The sequence below is a fragment of the Delphinapterus leucas genome, chromosome 2, assembly GCF_059928025.1.
Source record: "Delphinapterus leucas isolate spDelLeu-1000000601 "Yukka" chromosome 2, BTC_Dleu_Yukka2, whole genome shotgun sequence".
NCBI classification, from domain to species: domain Eukaryota; kingdom Metazoa; phylum Chordata; class Mammalia; order Artiodactyla; family Monodontidae; genus Delphinapterus; species Delphinapterus leucas.
The window spans coordinates 138028856-138045534 of NC_143130.1; the positions used below are offsets into that span (position 1 = coordinate 138028856).

General features: G+C 34.1%; 1 protein-coding gene across 3 annotated transcripts in view; it reads right to left on the reverse strand.

Moving 5' to 3' along the window:
• The window catches only part of EXOC5 (exocyst complex component 5), a 79733-nt gene that overhangs the window by 49652 nt on the left and 13402 nt on the right, over positions 1–16679 (reverse strand). For all 3 annotated transcript variants that reach the window (XM_089907747.1, XM_089907748.1, XM_022570481.3), the window contains exons 2-11: positions 15269–15363; positions 14497–14644; positions 13331–13525; positions 9604–9668; positions 7311–7339; positions 3821–3930; positions 3263–3307; positions 3013–3153; positions 1939–2021; positions 387–596 (exon numbers count right to left, since the gene is read on the reverse strand). In XM_089907747.1, coding sequence (XP_089763873.1) covers positions 387–596; positions 1939–2021; positions 3013–3153; positions 3263–3307; positions 3821–3930; positions 7311–7339; positions 9604–9668; positions 13331–13525; positions 14497–14644; positions 15269–15363 — 1121 coding nt within the window. The remainder of the gene's footprint in view (positions 1–386; positions 597–1938; positions 2022–3012; positions 3154–3262; positions 3308–3820; positions 3931–7310; positions 7340–9603; positions 9669–13330; positions 13526–14496; positions 14645–15268; positions 15364–16679) is intronic.

Here is a 16679-nt window from a genome sequence, read left to right on the forward strand (position 1 = left end):
AAGCTCAGGGTACAAAATTGTGAACTATCTGCATTTTTTTTTTAACCACACCTGCAATAGCAGCAATAAAACAATGTGCTTCCTAGTCAATAACCTGGAATAATTTACTCAGTCTAAAAAAAGGAAGGAAGGCAGGCAGGCAGGAAGGGCATGAGGGACGAACTCTTTACGGTACTAGTATTCTGCTTTACATTTTAATAATGTTATGTAGGAACATTTCAACATGTGGCTTGAAGGACAGGATTTGATGAATGGTGTAAACAAACTGAATTTTAAAAATTCTTCACAGAAAATTCTAATGACTATCAATATTTCACAAGTTTGTCCAAATATAATAGCTTTTAATATCTTTAGTTTTAACTATAACATTTAACAAAAACACTTACCCTCCTGTGCCAATCGATCTCTTTTGATGGTTTTTTGAATCATAATAGCGCTGTAGGATCATAGCACTTCTGCTTTTCAAATATCCAGTCTCCACTTCAATATAGTTCTCCAAATAGGAAATGAAAATGGACTTGATAAGCTTAGACAAGAAAGTCTGTTTATCAGTACCTAAGTTAAACTCCATCAACTTGCTGGAAAGACTTGTGGTTCTTTTCATGCAAAAGGGAGAAAAAAGATTAATGTATATTGTAGGTATAGTAAAAATATTTAAGAAATACATATTTTTATAACGTGACTTTTTAATAACTTATGTTACACCACCATTTCTTAAACCCTGGGAAGTTACTCAGGATGCAGACAGCGACTGTATAGGGTTATATATATTAAGTAGAATGAATATTACAAACAACATCATGGTTTTGAAAACTACCATAAACTCCTAGAGATGACTCAGGAGAGGAAACTAAGGCAACCAACCAGACTAGAAATGGCAACAGTGGCAGAATGGCTTCAAGTATGCCATTCATGACATGGTACCCAAGTCAAAATACTGAGAAGTCTATGCGCTGTTCATTCTCTTTAGTCTTTGTCCCTGGACTTTCCTCTAATTTTCTGTTTCTCACTGTTGAAGACAGGCTCACAATAGTGCTGTTGCTGAGATGGACTTCCTGATTATAGGTACTTTTGAAAACCCTCTTCTCAAAGTGATGACAATAAAGAAAAGCAATAGAGTTGGAAAAAAAACTCCACATGAAGCTTCTACAAAGTATAACACTGCCATTTACAAAAGCACAAGACAAATTTTCACATCAGACTTAAGTCTGAAATTGTCATATAAGAGTTTGTCACTCTGGGGGCTTCCCTGGTGGCGCAGTGGTTAAGAATCTGCCTGCCAATGCAGGGGACACGCGTTTGAGCCCTGGTCCGGAAAGATCCCACATGCCGCAAAGCAAATAAGCCCATGCACCACAACTACTGAGCCTGCGCTCTACAGCCTGTGCTCCACAAGAGAAGCCACTGCAACGAGAAGCCCGGGCACCACAACAAAGAACAGCCCCCGGGCACCACAACAAAGAACAGCCCCCGTTCGCCGCAACTAGAGAAAGCCTGCACGCAGCAACAAAGACCCAACACAGCCAAAAATAAATAAAAATAAAATAAATAAATTTAAAAGAGAGTTTGTCACTCCCTTTCTCAACTTTTGAAGTTTTAACTGCAGATAAATGTAATAATACTAGTTCTTAAAGAAAAGAATTAAAGAATAATGAACTAGCTTACAATTAAAATCAGAAACAAAATTCTCAAGTCTTAAACAAGGTTTTTATATTTCATTAAAGTACATTAATATAAAGCATAATATCCAATTCCTTAAGTTAACATGCTAAGAATGCTGCTCTTGTACAATACTAGTCTATACAGCCGAGTATTTAATGTTAAAAGGTATATTGCTATCCAACAAACTGTTATTCAAAAATACCTGAATACTTCCCCATTTTCTATTTGAAAAAAAAAAAGTGAGATATTACTATTTTCTAATAATTAAAAATATACCTTGTATATAAATCGTAGAGACTTTTGAGATACTGCTCTGCATCGGACTTCCTACATTCTTCTAACTGGTCTTTCACAAAGCTCTAAAACAAAAAGTCAACATTCTGTCAATTAAGTAAATATTAAATTATATAGCCAATTTTTTTTTCTCTAGAATTACTCCACATTCTTGAACTGTTCTAACTTAAGATCCAGTGGAAAAGGCAATGCATAGAAAAGAGACCAATATAAAAAAAAATAGGTTTTTAATTTTTACTGCTTCTCATATTTACTCATACATCTTATCAGTGTTGGGAATAAGCATTAAGAATCTCAAATACCTTGTCTTTTGAAATCTGCCTATCCTGCCTCATGAAGTACATTGGGGAAAAAAAAAAAATCCCAAAAAACAAAACCTGAAGCTATATCAATATGGTCAATTCCTTAAAGCAGCTTTTCCCAAACTGTAGTCTAAGTAACACTAGTGTCCTTTGAGACACTACTGTAAAATTGGGAAATGCTGTACATTACATCTCCACTTCTAGAGAATCACAATACATATTAGTATCTTTAAAGGCTATTAAAAGTCCTGAATTGTGTTGTAAAGACAACACTTATTTAATGTTGCTCAATCCATTGGTAAACATAGTTTAGGAAATGTTGCCTTAAAGTACAGAGCTATAGAAGTCAAGGTTGTAAATGAAATTCCTGTGTTTTCTTTTAATCTTAGTACCATATTATAAAAAATTCTACAGACTGAGCTTGTAATTCTTGTTCAATTTCCAAAATGCCATCTATTGGTTAAGGTAAGAAACCAATAAAAATTAAAACTGAGGCTAACCTACCACACAACCTGATACATACGTAATTTCAAACACATCCTCTGATGACACTGAGTGATTAGCACCTTTTTTCTTAGTAAACAACAAAACATTTTTTTTTTTAAAGCATGACACTGTCATTCCTTTCTCCTACACTTAATAAGTGGATTACTATGCCTAAGGATATTATACAAACTAAATTTTAAAAACTTTTAAAACATAGAGGAAAAAAATCACATATTGCCTTAAGTACTTAGTCATTGTTTAAAATTACCTGTAGTTTGATTTCAAATACATTTTGAATAAGTTTAGCCAGTACTGTTTCTGGATTACTAAAGATATCTCCAACTTGTTTGTTCACCCGTTGACAGAGTATTGCTGCGTCTTCAAATATGTCATTTCTCAAGTAAGCACCCTAAACAGCAGAGGAATTTTACATTGAATATATAATTTTAAAATGCTTTCTAAAAACACAAATTAGCATAAAATAAAATAAAATACAATAAAGTGTACTGTTATGTTACCTCCTGGCACTGCTTTATATAAACATCAACACAATGGGAATAACCCTAGGAAGAAGAAAGAAATACACATCACTCTTTTGGTTCAATTATAACAATAATAACAACAATGTCAATAAAAGAGGTATTATATGTAACAAAGTTATGTCTATGCCTCAATAAATGGCCAACGGTAATAGCTACTCTCTGGTTCCTATGTTCCAAACTTAAGGTCAACCTTTCTTGCTTTTGAATTATTTCATCAAATGTTTGACTGAAAAAAAAAATACATTAAATATGCAGAAGGGAGACAATATGATTTTCTATGTCAAACTACATAAAAATTCAGTGATAAAATATTAATATTATTGAATATAAGATCCTTATTTAAATAATATTAACTACCTAAAATTTAATAGCATTTCTGGAGAAAGATACAAATGTACATTCAAATTATTCCAAATAATGAAAATTATCACTGACTCATACAACTGGGGAAAAACAGAGACTATAATATATAGAATTCATATAACCTCTGTACTCTTTAAGACTAATCTGTCATTTTAAACTTTTACTATTTACCTTAAAATGGAGTAAAACAGCTGCTACTTCTCTCATTCTGGAGATTTCACCTCTTCTTTGAGCACCAGTAAACTCCTGTATCAGTTGGCATTCTAAGTCATGGTATTTACCTAAAAATAGAAAGTCATTCAGCTACAATGAGACAAAGTATCCAAGTTATATATGAGTATATGGTTTCTTTATAAATATAATGACTAGGAATCTAGCTTTCTTTTAAAAGAATTGCAAAAACTATATGAGATTATAGGTAGTGGATCAAAACCCGATAATATACTATGGTATATAAATATGTATTTTCAAAACCAAAAATTCTTCCCAACTGGTAAAACAGGTGAGCTCCTACAGTGTGACTGCCATTTATCACTGCTATATAAAAAAGCAGCTGGCTGGCAATATCGTTCTCAATGGTGAAAAACTGAAACCATTTCCTCTAAGATCAGGAACAAGACAAGGTTGTCCACACCCACCACTATTATTCAACATAGTTTTGGAAGTTTTAGCCAGAGCAATCAGAGAAGAAAAAGAAATAAAAGGATTCCAAATCAGAAAAGAAGAAGTAAAGCTGTCACTGTTTGCAGATGACATGATACTATACATAGAGAATCCTAAAGGTGTTACCAGAAAACTACTAGAGCTAATCAATGAATTTGGTAAAGTAGCAGGATACAAAATTAATGCACAGAAATCTCTCGCATTCCTATACACTAATGATGAAAAATCTAAAAGAGAAATTAAGGAAACATCCCCATTTACTAATGCAACAAAAAGAATAAAATACCTAGGAATAAACCTACCTAGGGAGACAAAAGACCTGTATGCAGAAAACTATAAGACACTGCTGAAAGAAATTAAAGATGATACAAACAGCTGGAGAGATATACCATGTTCTTGGATTGGAAGAATCAACAATGTGAAAATGACTATACTACCCAAAGCAATCTACAGATTCAATGCAATCCCTATCAAACTACCAATGGCATTTTTCACAGAACTAGAACAAAAAGTTTCACAATTTGTATGGAAACACAAAAGACCCCGAATAGCAAAAGCAATCTTGAGAAAGAAAAACAGAGCTGGAGGAATCAGGCTCCCAGGCTTCAGACTATGCTACAAAGCTACAGTAATCAAGGCAGTACGGTACTGGCACAAAAACAGAAATATAGATCAATGGAACAGGATAGAAAGCCCAGAGATAAACCCACGCACATATGGTCACCTTATTTTTGATAAAGGAGACAAGAATATACAGTGGAGAAAAGACAGCCTCTTCAATAAGTGGTGCTGGGAAAACTGGACAGGTACATGTAAAAGAATGAAATTAGAACACTCCCTAACACCATACACAAAAATAAACTCAAACTGGACTAAACACCTAAATGTAAGGTCAGACACTATAAAACTCTTAGAGGAAAACATAGGCAGAACACTCTATGACATAAATCACAGCAAGATCCTTTTTGACCCACCTCCTAGAGAAATGGAAATTAAAAACAAAAATAAACAAATGGGACCTAATGAAACTTCAAAGCTTTTGCACAGCAAAGGAAACCATAAACAAGACAAAAGGACAACCCTCAGAATGGGAGAAAATATTTGCAAATGAAGCAACTGACAAAGGATTCATCTCCAAAATTTACAAGCAGCTCATGCAGCTCAATATCAAAAAAACAAACAACCCAATCCCAAAATGGGTAGAAGACCTAAATAGACATTTCTCCAAAGAAGATATACAGATTGCCAACAAACACATGAAAGGATGCTCAACATCACTAATTATTAGAGAAATGCAAATCAAAACTACAATGAGGTATCACCTCACACCAGTCAGAATGGCCATCATCAAAAAATCTAGAAACAATAAATGCTGGAGAGGGTGTGGAGAAAAGGGAACCCTCTTGCACTGCTGGTGGGAATGTGAATTGGTACAGCCACTATGGAGATCAGTATGGAGGTTCCTTAAAAAACTAAAAATAGAACTACCATACTACCCAGCAATCCTACTACTGGGCATATACCCTGAGAAAACCATAATTCAAAGAGTCATGTACCACAGTGTTCATTGCAGCTCTGTTTACAATAGCCAGGACATGGAAGCAACCCAAGTGTCCATCGAGAGATGAGTAGATAAAGATGTGGAACATATATACAATGGAATATTACTCAGCCATAAAAAGAAACGAAATTGAGTTATTTGTAGTGAGGTGGATGGACCTAGAGTCGGTCATACAGAGTGAATTAAGTCTGAAAGAGAAAAACAAATACTGTATGCTAACACGTATCTGTGGAATCTGAAAAAAAAAAAAAAAAAGGTTCTAATGAACCTAGGGGCAGGACAGGAATAAAGACAGAGGCATAGAGAATGGACTTGAGGACATGGGGAGGGGCAAGGTTAAGCTGGGATGAAGTGAGAGAGTAACACTGACATATATACAGTACCAAATGTAAAACAGATAGCTAGTGGGAAGCAGCTGCATAGCACAGGGAGATAAGCTCAGTCCTCTGTGACCACGTAGAGGGGTGGGATAGGGAGGGTGGGAACGAGACGCAATAGGGAAGAGATATGGGGATATGTGTATATGAATAGCTGATTCACTTTGTTATAAAGCAGAAACTTAACACACCATTGTAAAGCAATTATACTCCAATAAAGATGTTAAAAAAAAAAAAGCAGCTGCCTGGGAAAAGTCTTCTGGACATCATTTGTGATAGCAAGAGACAGGAAAAATCTTAAACCTGAATTTATGGAAAGGGTGAGCAGAATTATAAAACACTTTACTAGAGTTCAGATGCCTTTACTACAAACAATGGCAGATTCAATACCAAGGTACACCTTAAGACAACATGTGGTATTTGATTCACTACATTCTTGAGGCTATTACGGTACACTTTTGGGAAAACAGGTCGTCTCTGAACTTCAATGACTTCCCAAAACAGTGACTTAGACTACCAGGGGAGCCTGTAAATATAGCAGCTTTTCAAGAAATTCAGAATGATCTGCTTAAAATACAATCCAAAGATCAAGAATCAAGCTATCATGTAAGAAGTTAAATAGGTACTGAAATGGTCATTACAAGCTAGCTTTAAAAAAAGAGAACCTACATTAGGTCTGTATGTATGAATACAAAAACAATCCCCAAGATTAAATTAAAAACACAAGGTATGGAAGCTATTTGTATAGTATGCCAAGAACACAAGTTATGGAAGCTATTTGTATAGCATGCCACCAATTATTTTAAAATAAATACGGACAGCAGAACTAAATTCTACACATTATATACATGATCTATGTCTTATGCTTGTATATCCATAGAATATTCTGGAAGAATACTCAAGAAATTGATAATAGTTGTTTCAAGGAAGAGGAATCAAACTCAGGGATGGGGTGGGAGGATGACATTCTTCCCACTCTCTTCTTTTACTATTTTCTTTTTTTTATACAAGTAGTTTGATTACCTATCCAAAACAGTTAAATAAATAGAACCCCACTTACTTGCAATTTTGGATTTAACTTCTGAAAATCTGAAAGATAAAAACCAATGATGAGGTTCATTATTTGTGACAAATGTACCATAGTAATTTAAGATGTTAATAAAAGGGGAAACTGGTTTTGGGGGTACATAGGAACCCTCTATACTAAATGTTGTCAGAAAAAAAAGAAAGGAAGCGGGGGAGGGAGGGAGGGGAGGGAAAGACAAAGCCAGAGGTGAGAGAGTACTGATAGTAGGAAGCATGCCATGTAACAAAACTGAATTTGGGCAATCCAGATGGGGTCTCTGGTTCTCACTGAGGAAATTCACATTGAACAACCAATTTCCCCACCCCATTTTTTAAATTTTTTAATTTATTTTTTGATGTGGACCATTTTTTTTTAAAGTCTTTATTGAACTTGCTATAATATTGCTTCTATGTTTTGGTTTTTTGGCCCAGAGCCATGTGGGATCTTTAGCTCCAACCAGGGATCAAACCTGCACCCCCTGCATTAGAAGGCGAAGTCTTAACCACCGGACTACCAGGGAAGTCCCACCAATTCCCTTTTAAAGGGAGGAATTCTGTATGAGGCATTAACAACCCAGAAAGCCCCAACAACTGGGTTACTGTCCCTACTCATATTCACTGGCATTTTAAATTCACTTGATATTTGTCTATTTTCCCCTCAGCTGGGATTTCCTCATATGACGTTCCACTATTGTTACTTAAAGAAAAACAACTATAAAATAAGCATATACAAATGAGTTATTTTAAAACTAGAAAAATAAAATAGAAGCCATAAAAAGGACCCAGCAATGTGCCTAGCATTCAACCTCTGCAAATTCAAAAACTAAAATATCATACACTACCATACACTAGAACTTTTTTCAAATCATAAGTATCCAGGGGGAATGCACAACATGGAAAATTAATGTTGAGAGATCTTATGTGATTAGTTTGAAGACACAGGAGAGTGGCTGGCAAAAGAGATGCCAAAGACAGATGAAGAAGCTAATAATTTAAAGATCTATACAAAATTGATATCAAAGTCACAGTGGATCACAAAGTATGATAGGCCATACTGATCTTTGTGAAAAAATTAAACTTGACTAGGCTATATATATTCAATTCTAAGGCCTGATAGGCTAAAACAAAACTGTAAGAGAAGCATGCAATTGAGAAGCAGAAGATGAGTAGATGCCTCTGTGTTTGTAGGGGTGGGAGACAGATGAAGCCAACAATTATGATGCAGTTATTGTGAGCCACACATTTTACCCATTTAAGTAAATGGTTTAACTCTGAAATAAAGTTAAAGAGAGGTTTTCTGTGGGTGACATTAAAAATCATTGCTCATAATGCTGGACAAGTATGAAATTATTAATAATAGCTAAATGATAGATGATGATTACTGCTAATCCTTTATGATGATACAAAGTTCAGAGTAAAATAAGGTATATTTGGGGGTAGGGAATTCACTTTCACTCTATGTTTGGGACATAATGGACAAGCTTTAAGTATAGTAATACATTTACATTCTACCTGTACCTCAGGATTTTCAAGTATTACCAAAAGAATAAAATACGTATATTATCTGTTAAAAGGGAAGACATTTTTTCCAGATATTTAAATGGGAGAACCACTGTTAACAAGATTTTATTATAGAGTCTGACATTCCATGAACTAAAGGAAATCATGAAAGAATTTCCTTCTCAGTGAAGTTCTTTTAGGATGAAACCATTAATACCTAACTTAGCAATGGCCCCAGGGCCTTGCATCTAAAACAGGACTTCTTAACCTGAAGTCCCTAGGAAGGCGCCTACAGATAGGCTAAAGGGTCTAAAACTCCATGAAATTGTATACAACGGCCTGTGTATCTGATTTTTTTAAGGAAATTTCATAGCTTTCACCAACTTTTCAAAGGTGCCCAAGACTCCTAAAAGCTTAAGAATTCTCATGTAGACAGAAGAAAAAGGAGCTCAAGAGCCCCATGTTTAAGCTTTCTCTGTCCCCTTCTAGTCTGTTGATCAAAGTCCAAAAAACAAAGAAAATTCAAAATCTTACTCCAATTTCAAAATTCTCCATCAATTTTTTTCAAAAGAAAAACATAAGATTGAAATTATTTCAAGATATATCATTAAATTTAGTTGTTAAGATACCACATTTTTTTCAATCAGCTATTACATACTGTACCTGTACAAAGGCAGTCCTCAATAAGTTCTTGTTGAATTAATGAGCAAAATCATACAGGAAAAAGTACAATTTTATTCTATACACTACACCATATACCCAAATTAGCTCCTGAGAAATAAACTTGCCTATCAAAAGGTAACTCTTGGGCAATTAGGTGCAACTTCTGAATGATGTCTGCTGCCTCCTTTATCTATTAAAAAACAAAAGCAATAATTTTACAAAACCTTTATACATATCAAAAAATAATTTTATATTTAAAAATAGTAATATTCTTCTATGTATGCCCACAGACCCTCACCCGAACAATTTTCTTTAAAAAACACAACAAATAAAATCTTATGAGCAACAGGAATACATCTGGGGTATCACCAATAATGAGTCAATAAAACATAAATATTTGTCATTATTGTACTGAAATCTTCTGATTTTATAATGCCACAATCCCTTCCCAATGAAACCTGCAGTTCAAGTTTACTCCGAATAAATTCAAATCATTGATTGCTGAAAGCAAGTTTAAGTATCTTCTGAGTTTGTGAAATGATAAACAAGATTTATAAAAATTCAGATCATACTGCTGTATAAATCCCATTTTAAGTGAAGAAAATAACAACAAAATGCCTGTCATTTAATGAACATATCAAGTTATAAAACTTGTTATAAAAGCAAAGATTACATTTAATATGAAGTTTCTAGAATGGAATATGGTAAAGAAATGTTTGTACTTATTCAAGTTGTGGAACTGAAGGATTTAGGCAAGGGGTCCAAAATTCTTAAAATGCAGACATTTGTGCTTATTCACACTAAATGTATAGGGGAGTTATATAATGTTTACTTTTTAAAACAAATTTCAAATAAGTATTGAGTTTTATTTTGGCACACCTTTAAGTAAATGATTTTATGATCATTCACTTTCTTTTACACTAAAAAAAAAAAGAAGAGAGAGACTCATACAAACGTGAAGGAAGAGCTGAGAACATTAACAAAGATCTTTCTAACCGAGTACTCACGTGAAGTCTGGCAAGCAACTATGGAAAACAAAAGCAGGACCAAACGATATTGTTGTTTTGCCCAACAATAGTGAATATAGATAGCATTTCTGCTTCAGTTATCTCTTCTCTCCTAGTCAGCATGTCACTGTCATTTTCAGTTACCAGATGCTCACTCTATTCTACTGAACATGGGCACAGATACCACTGCATTATCTCTTTTCACCATGCCATTTGGTTGTACTAGCAATGTCCACCCTTTTCTCCTCACCGATACTCCCTTCAGAAAGGACCTACATACATGTTTTATGTTCCTATCAGGAGTTTGTTCTTGCTGTTTCAAGAGATGGAAGTGTTTGCAAACTTCACTTAATATAGTAAGAAGTACAGCAGAGTAAATAACACTTGATTTTATGGAATTCCCATAGGCAATTATTTTATAAAAATTGTTTCAAGCACAAGTAGCTCTTAAGGTCATCCATCAGTTGAAATATACTATAAAAGTACAGAAGCTTTCAAAACCACAATCTAATAACTTGCTTATATCTGCTACTGATGTTAGGGTAAGGTGAGAGACCACCCATGCTAACAGGTTAAAGATAATCAGGGCCATCAGGCATTACCTACATGAAGAACATTAAGTTGTGATGCTAAGAAGAGAAACAACTAACATACTCTGTAATGACAGAGGTAAGAAGAAATATATACTATGGTCATAAAATGGGTTTTTTTTCCCAGAGAAGAAAATTAGAAGATTCTGAAAAGCAAAGATTAAAAAAAACAAAAATGACTTTGGAGCAGGAAGAAAAAGGAAAAAGATGGTTGTTAACTTTTCGCATTCTAATTCCTTCCAAAATCACACACCTCCCTAACTACATGGGTGATTTTCCTTTTCTTTCCATTGGGAAGGTGGCTGGCACACAGTGCAGAAATTGAGATACTTAGAAGTTTATCTAATAATTAGCAATCTAATACCATATATGATGTTCCTAAGTGTAGTTAACTGTGATAGTACCAGGCCAAAAGTAATGATTCAACAGTAACCCAAAACTTATGGGAGATATGAGAGAAAAACAAGACAATTGGGAAAAGAGGACTAGAGTATAAGAAAAAAGGAACAAGATGAAAGAAAATGGGATATGGTAGAGAGTGAAGCAAAGGAGAGAAAATAAGAGGAAGTAGCTTAAGCACTGTTAGCTCTACTTGCTCTTCAAAAGTTACAGACAGCTAATGACCAAGTGAATGAAGTAGCAAGAATATGAAGATTTTTTCTTCTTCTTTCAATCAAAATCTTAAAAATTAAGAGACAACAGTAATACCATGAACTACACAATTACTTGATAATTAAAATGTTTAAAGAAAAGTGTAAAAAACATAATTTCATTATGCAAAACATTACAGCAATACAAATCAGGATAAAAATATGTGTAATCATTCAATTTTAAAATATTTATTTTTCTCTAGATTCTAAATGGCTGCCTTGAGCTGCATCAAATAAACAGACCAACTCACACTGGGTAAAATATCGGCATTTTGTTTATAACAAAACATAAATATACTCTACAGTCCAACAGGTATAATCCAAGGTATAAGACTTGAATTATATACCATTTTATATATATATATATACATATATATATAAATTTTTATATGTATAAATATGTACTTTTATAATACATTAGAAATATGTATGTTTATATTTAGGAAACATAAAATAAAAGCATTCCATAAGGTATCCTGAAAAACAGTTCAGTGTTCAAGCCGTGTGTGTGTGTGTGTGTGTGTGTGTGTGTATATACTATTATACATAAAAATCACGTGAATATATAAAAGCTAGATATTGCCAGTATTTTACAAGTGTTTAAGTATGATAATGTTCTTGATGTTAATCTTATCAGTTCTACTTTATATTACAAATATAATTCCTGAAACTCATTATTTAAAATACTGCCTTTTCTTTAGAGGAGTTATCTCTACATATGTAACCATTCCTTTTAAAGATCTCTAAAACTTATAAATTCTATACCCCTATATAGTTCCTACTCACAAAAAAATGTGTTGCTTAATTCAAAGTGAACTTCAGTACTACTTAGTTTTTAAAATTTCACTACCTGAGATATCCCATGGAGTACACTCAGAAAAATTCTGGAAGACTGTATTCAACATATTAGTGGACAATGTCACTATGTGCATATACCATCCATAAGAATGTCTATTTTTTCATGCATTTTGATTTTTTCCCCCGAGGGGAAGAAAGTGAGCTAAATAACCTCTTCCAAGATTGTAGAGCAGCCAACACCATGCAACCTTAGACCAGGATTAAGTGACTAGTGCTATGAAAAAGATTAACATGAACAATTAATTCAGATTTTTCTATTCTCTTTGATCCAAAGTATGCTTTAATTCTTTGTAAAAGATCTTTATTCAAGTAACAAAAACTAGAAGCTCTGAATTCCTTGCACAGAAAGATACTTCAGCTTGTCAATGATTTATGTCAGCCCACCCCCTCACCCAATGGAATGTGCCTATCAAATTCTGTTAATATTAAAAGTCAATTATGAGAAAGAAATATTTATTAAAATAGTTACCTCAACATTTCTAAACGATACAAATTTCATAAACAAAAATGCCAGGCAATCCAACTAAAAATCTGAATATATATAGTTGATCAGTATATATATATATACAGAATATATATAGTTGATCAGTAATCTGTAGATAAGTGTACATTTCAGAATAAAGACTTTTAATAAGTCACCTAACTCAGTGATTTGAAGTCTGACTCTGGAAAGTAATAACTGCAGTTCATAATTAGGGCATTGTTATTAATGCTATAATTTGCTTTTATCCTTCTGACAGTGCTCACCTTTTCAGAATTTGTAAAAACATCAGATTTCAATTCTCCATCTAGAAACTCATTAAAGTATTTCATCAATTTCTGAGCCTCTACTGCCCGTTGTCTGGGTGTGTTTACCCCCTCCAACTGGTCTCCAAGGTGACAGACCTTGGTTGCTACATAGCTGATGTGCTCATCTAGTTCTTGGAAATGTTGGAAGGCAACCTAGGAAAAATGTGAACAAGCATAAAATACAATCAGAGAACCCAGATTAACTACAAATACTATCATTATTACCAAGGGGAATCTGCATTAGAAGTATTTGGAATCTATCACCTTAACTACTTAAAAACACATTATCTTATGTAAATTACTGACTTTATTATTTTCTAACAGTTATACATGCTTAAGTGAAGGAATCTAAATATATGAAATCTGAGCAGAAATCAGCTTTCTAACCCCTAACACTAAAGAACAAACAGCCCCTGGGAGGCAGCAATGCTAAACATGCTCTTCTAACTACATTTACAAAGGGCCATCAAGTTCCACATCAGGTCCAGGCTGTGAAAGAGGTTCAGAGGTTCCAGATTAAGTTTAGGGCCTAAGAATGGCTAAGAAGCTTGGCCTTCTTACCCCAGAGTCAGTCTAGAGATCTAGATTTACTCCCAAATGGACTGAGGAAGAGTTCTGCACATGCTTTTCCCAGTTACACCAGCATTCTCATTAGGGTATATACCTCATGACTTTTGTGAAGCTTCCCAGACCAGGTTTCCTCTAGGGAAAAACTTCATCCAGGCAATAGCTGGTCTGGTATTATTATTTTGCTTTATGATTAAATGAGAATGCAAATAAATACCTAAATATCCAAGCTAATCATGACCCCCTAAAAATACAGGTCTACTGAATTATCATTCTTAAAAGTTTGCACTGTTAAAGAGAAAGCAAGGACCACACTGTAATGGATACCACCCCATCCTAAGGGAGTACTGTGATCCCAAACCAACACTCAGTAGGCAAGCAAGTGCACCAAGAGTGCCTGATAACAATTCATTAACATTTTATCCCATGAGATGGGAGCAGTATAAAGAAACCTCAACAACTCTGTTGCATTAGATTTTTTTAAAAAACTGAAAACTGAAAGGAAATAAAGATATTAAAGCCTGTATAAACTACTCATTATTTAACTAACTGTTTACCTGATTGCTTTTCTGGAGATCTTGTACCTTCCTGGCAAATTCCTTAGCTTCTTTCTGACACTGTTGCTCTAGTTTCTCTACTTTCCTTTGAATCCTTTCATCCATTATCTGGAGTTCTTGAATATGATTTACAAATTCTTCTAATAATCTAACAAAGGAAAATTAGAATATGTATCAATCCATCTATAACTCATCACTAGGAAGTGACCAGTTCACTTATAATTGTAAATAAAGTATTAGTGAGCATTCCTTGAGGTAAGGATGAACATGTTAATTTTCTCTTCACCATCCTGTTAGGGATTATCTCTGACATAAATGAAAACCTCATATGGAATCTCCATTAACCCCCAGAATGAAACCAATTTTATAGAAATAGTTAAAAAGGTAAATTGTACTATATAAAAATAATACTGTGCATTCCAGGGTATGGTGAATTTTTGTTCCCCCAATTTACGATACTTAAAACAACATATTCAACATGTTTTATTTTAGAGGTATAGCCAGCCATTTCTAATTTATTACTAATTGGAGAAAATATTAAATTCTCATAATGCAATAAAATCCCTTCCCCCATATCACTTAAAGTCCTTCTCTAAAATAAAAGAAACATAAAAGGAAAAAAATAAATCTCAAACTTCTAATGCTTCTTCCTTTTATTGGCCAGTTGTTAACTCCCTTTACATGAATGTTCAAAGGAATTCCAACAGTCACCTCTATTCCAGATACAAATTTGTACTAGATTGGGTCTATGAAAAAAGAATTTTTACTTCACCTTTTAGGATCAAAAGCTTCAGGTCCCCCTCTAGAGCCTCCTCCTGGGGTTCTCCATACAAGACGTTCAATATACTCATCTGCCACAAAAGGCTCCTAGTTTACAAAATAAATGTTCCTTTAAAAAGTTTCACAGGCCATGACTTAATACTACTTACAAAAATGAAATAGTTTGTACCATGTGAGAACTTAAAATTAAATTACTAATTAAATATATCTGTATTATTAAAACGTACAGGCTTTTTCAATTTAAAAAATCTTCAATAAACAAATTACTTAATGAAAATTAGTATATTAAAATATTAAAGAGTATTATGAGCAGGAACATACCAAAGGAAAAATGAGCAAGGGACACAAACAATTTATAGAAGAAATACAAACGGCCAAGAAACATGAAATATATACAGCTTCACTAGTAATCAAATAAGGTCAAGTTATCACTTTTTTTTTCTTCTTTTTGCCTCACAAACTGACAGTTTTTCTTTTTCCTTAATTATAATATGCATACAAGAGAGGGTAAGCTGAAATTCACTCTCATTATTGTTAGAAATGTTAAAAGGTACAGTATTTTTGGAGGACAGTAGGTAACATTTTGGTAACATCAAAGTACTACAAATGCTCATACCCTTTAACCCAGTGATTCTACTTTTAAAATTCTAAGGGAAAAAGCAGATATGAACACAAAATTTTTGTATTATATATAACTCTGAAAAATTATAACACAAATATTCAACAAAATCATTATTGAAAAATTATAGTAAACTTACAGGATAAAACAATTATTTTCCTATTAAAGTCATGTTGTAAAAAAATTTAATGAAATGAGAAAAAAATGCTCATGTATAATATCTGATATTAAAAAAGCAGGATAGGACTTCCCTGGTGGCGCCGTGGTTAAGAGTCCGTCTGCCAATGCAGGGGACACAGGTTTGAGCCCTGGTCGGGGAAGATCCCGTATGCCACAGAACAACTAAGCCTGTGTGCCACAACTACTGAGCCTGTGCTCTAGAGCCCGTGAGCCACAACTACTGAAGCCCGCATCTAGAGCCCGCGAGCCACAACTACTGAAGCCTGTGTGCCACAACTACTGAAGCGCACGAGCCTAGAGCCCGTGCTCCACAAGAGAAGCCACTGCAATGAGAAGCCCACGCACCACAACAAAGAGTAGCCCCCGCTCACCGCAACTAGAGAAAGCTTGCATGTAGCAACGGAGACCCAAAGCAGCCACAAATAAATAAATAAATAAATATTTTAAAAAAGAGTAAATTCTGAAGAAAGAACTATATGCAGCTAAGGAATAAGTCATCTGGGGAAGGAATGCTCCAAGTACAGGGAACAAACTTAGTATGCAAGTAATGACAAGAGGCCAGTGTGACTAGAGCACAGTGAGTGAAGTGGAGAATAGTTGTAGA